The sequence below is a fragment of the Orycteropus afer genome, unplaced genomic scaffold, assembly GCF_000298275.1.
Source record: "Orycteropus afer afer isolate SDZICR_OR568_19922 unplaced genomic scaffold, OryAfe1.0 scaffold00220, whole genome shotgun sequence".
Taxonomy (NCBI): domain Eukaryota; kingdom Metazoa; phylum Chordata; class Mammalia; order Tubulidentata; family Orycteropodidae; genus Orycteropus; species Orycteropus afer.
Window position 1 is genome coordinate 4,030,721 of NW_006921807.1, and position 2,111 is coordinate 4,032,831.

The following is a 2,111-nucleotide window of genomic DNA, read 5'->3' on the forward strand; positions in this document are numbered from 1 at the left end:
TTTTTTTTTTTTTTTCAAGAATAGAATTGTTTTCTTCTCTTTCTAGTTGGGATTCTCATCTGCCAGGATTTGCTTTTAATGACCAGTTCATTCAAATATCTACTCGTCTGCCATCACAATATATATATGGATTTGGGGAAGTGGAACATTCAGCATTTAAGAGAGATATGAACTGGCATACTTGGGGAATGTTTACAAGAGACCAGCCCCCTAATGTAAGCAGCAAGATTTTATTACCCAATGAAGCAACTGATCACACCATGATTAGGATCCAAACCAATTCTTTGTAGGCATATATTTTAGCGTTGAAGTATGATAAAGGAGTTTTAGAAAATCTAGAAATCTCAAGAGCTGCTATTGTGATTCTCTGGGAGCAGAAAAAAGTCACCATAAATTATAGACAAAAGTTGAGAACTGGATGGATGACAACTTGGTTGCCTACAGTGAGAAGCAAGGTTGTGACCCTACTCCTTACCCCTCTTCACTGCATACAAAGAGCATGCTAAATCAATATTCCCTGGCAAACCCACCTCCAGTCTCTGTAGAAACTAAATATCCAGGGTTCTTCTTGAAATTTTCTCAAGATTTTAGGTAATGATTTGATGCTAACTTTGTCCTTTATCACCTTCAGTTGTAGTCCTGCATTTTTATGAGGCCATACTGCTACTCATCTTTAGCAAGTGTTTTTATATGCTCATGACACTTTTCCCTAAGTTTTAACTTTTTAATGGAACAAGTTTAATGAATATTTAATGTACTGCATAACAAATAATATTAACCATAATTGGTTCAAACATGATATGTAAAAGTACATTTTAATAAAAAACTAACTTATTTCCATTTTGTACATGCAATGTGTATGTAAGGGATATATTCAATGGAAGATATGAATGTTTGCTTTATTGCAACCATTTTTTATTGTGTTAGTGCTCAAGTAACATTTTATTTTTGTCATATTAGTTCTGACTTAGATTATTGAATGCTCTTTTTCATTTAAACCAAGGTGAAAGAACATATTTTACCAAAATTTGTTTCTTAAAAACCCTTTTAAAATGAATATTGGTATTATTAGGTGAAATAAACCTAGATTCTCAGTATATAAAATTGTTTTACACGGTAATCAGTTACTGAAATTCAAGACTGAGCTAAAAGATGTTGATTTGTTTTGTGGTCCTCAGCATGTTTAGTGACCTTTAGTAAGTCATTTCATGACTCTGCATAAGTTTTCTATTATGAAAATAATGATGTAGCTGATAACGAAATTCAATGCTTTACAAAATAAAATACACAAGCTTCAGATGGGACTTTATGAGTAGTCTGAGTACTTTTATCATATTTCATCATTTCATTTTATTACTGTTATCATTTCTAGGACATTTTGTTGTTGAAAAAGAAGTGCCAATTTATACATAAATTAAGACATGTACTGTGTGGGAAAAAAACAAAACAAAGCAGTAATCTAATATCAAGGGTCTTTTACATCAGTGAATGTGGTAGTTTCTGTGATTGTTCCACATTTGTGGAATCATTTGCATGCTCTAAAGCCTTATCAATTAAAACAATAGAGAAATTATTTGCTAAAGGAAATTTATTTATTTAAATTCACACATAGTTTGAATATGCAAAAAAAGAATCTTGGAAACCTGAGATTCAATCTTATAATGAATTTTAGAATGACTACATTCACCTTATTTAAATATATTTTATGGTTCAAATTTTCTCTATTTCAGTATAAACTTAACTCCTATGGATTTCATCCCTATTACATGGCTCTGGAAGAAGAGGGCAATGCTCATGGAGTTCTCTTACTCAACAGCAATGCAATGGGTAAAACAGTCACTTGCTGAATTGCTCATATTTATGCTTTTTATATAAATGAATATCTCATATATAAAATGTAATCATATTTTGGATTTCCAGATGTTACATTCCAGCCAACTCCTGCTCTAACTTACCGAATGATTGGAGGAATTTTGGACTTTTATATGTTTTTGGGCCCAACTCCAGAAGTTGCAACAAAGCAATATCATGAAGTACGATTGCATATTTCCTTTTAAACCATGTTTGTATATATGTATGTGTGTATATATATATATATATATATATATATA

At 31.2% G+C, this 2,111-nt stretch overlaps 1 protein-coding gene across 1 annotated transcript in view; it reads left to right on the plus strand.

The window, feature by feature from the left end:
• SI (sucrase-isomaltase) overlaps positions 1-2,111 on the plus strand; it is a 147,613-nt gene that overhangs the window by 90,281 nt on the left and 55,221 nt on the right. The window contains exons 27-29 of the mRNA XM_007948724.1: positions 47-215; positions 1,731-1,827; positions 1,921-2,033. Coding sequence (XP_007946915.1) covers positions 47-215; positions 1,731-1,827; positions 1,921-2,033 — 379 coding nt within the window. The remainder of the gene's footprint in view (positions 1-46; positions 216-1,730; positions 1,828-1,920; positions 2,034-2,111) is intronic.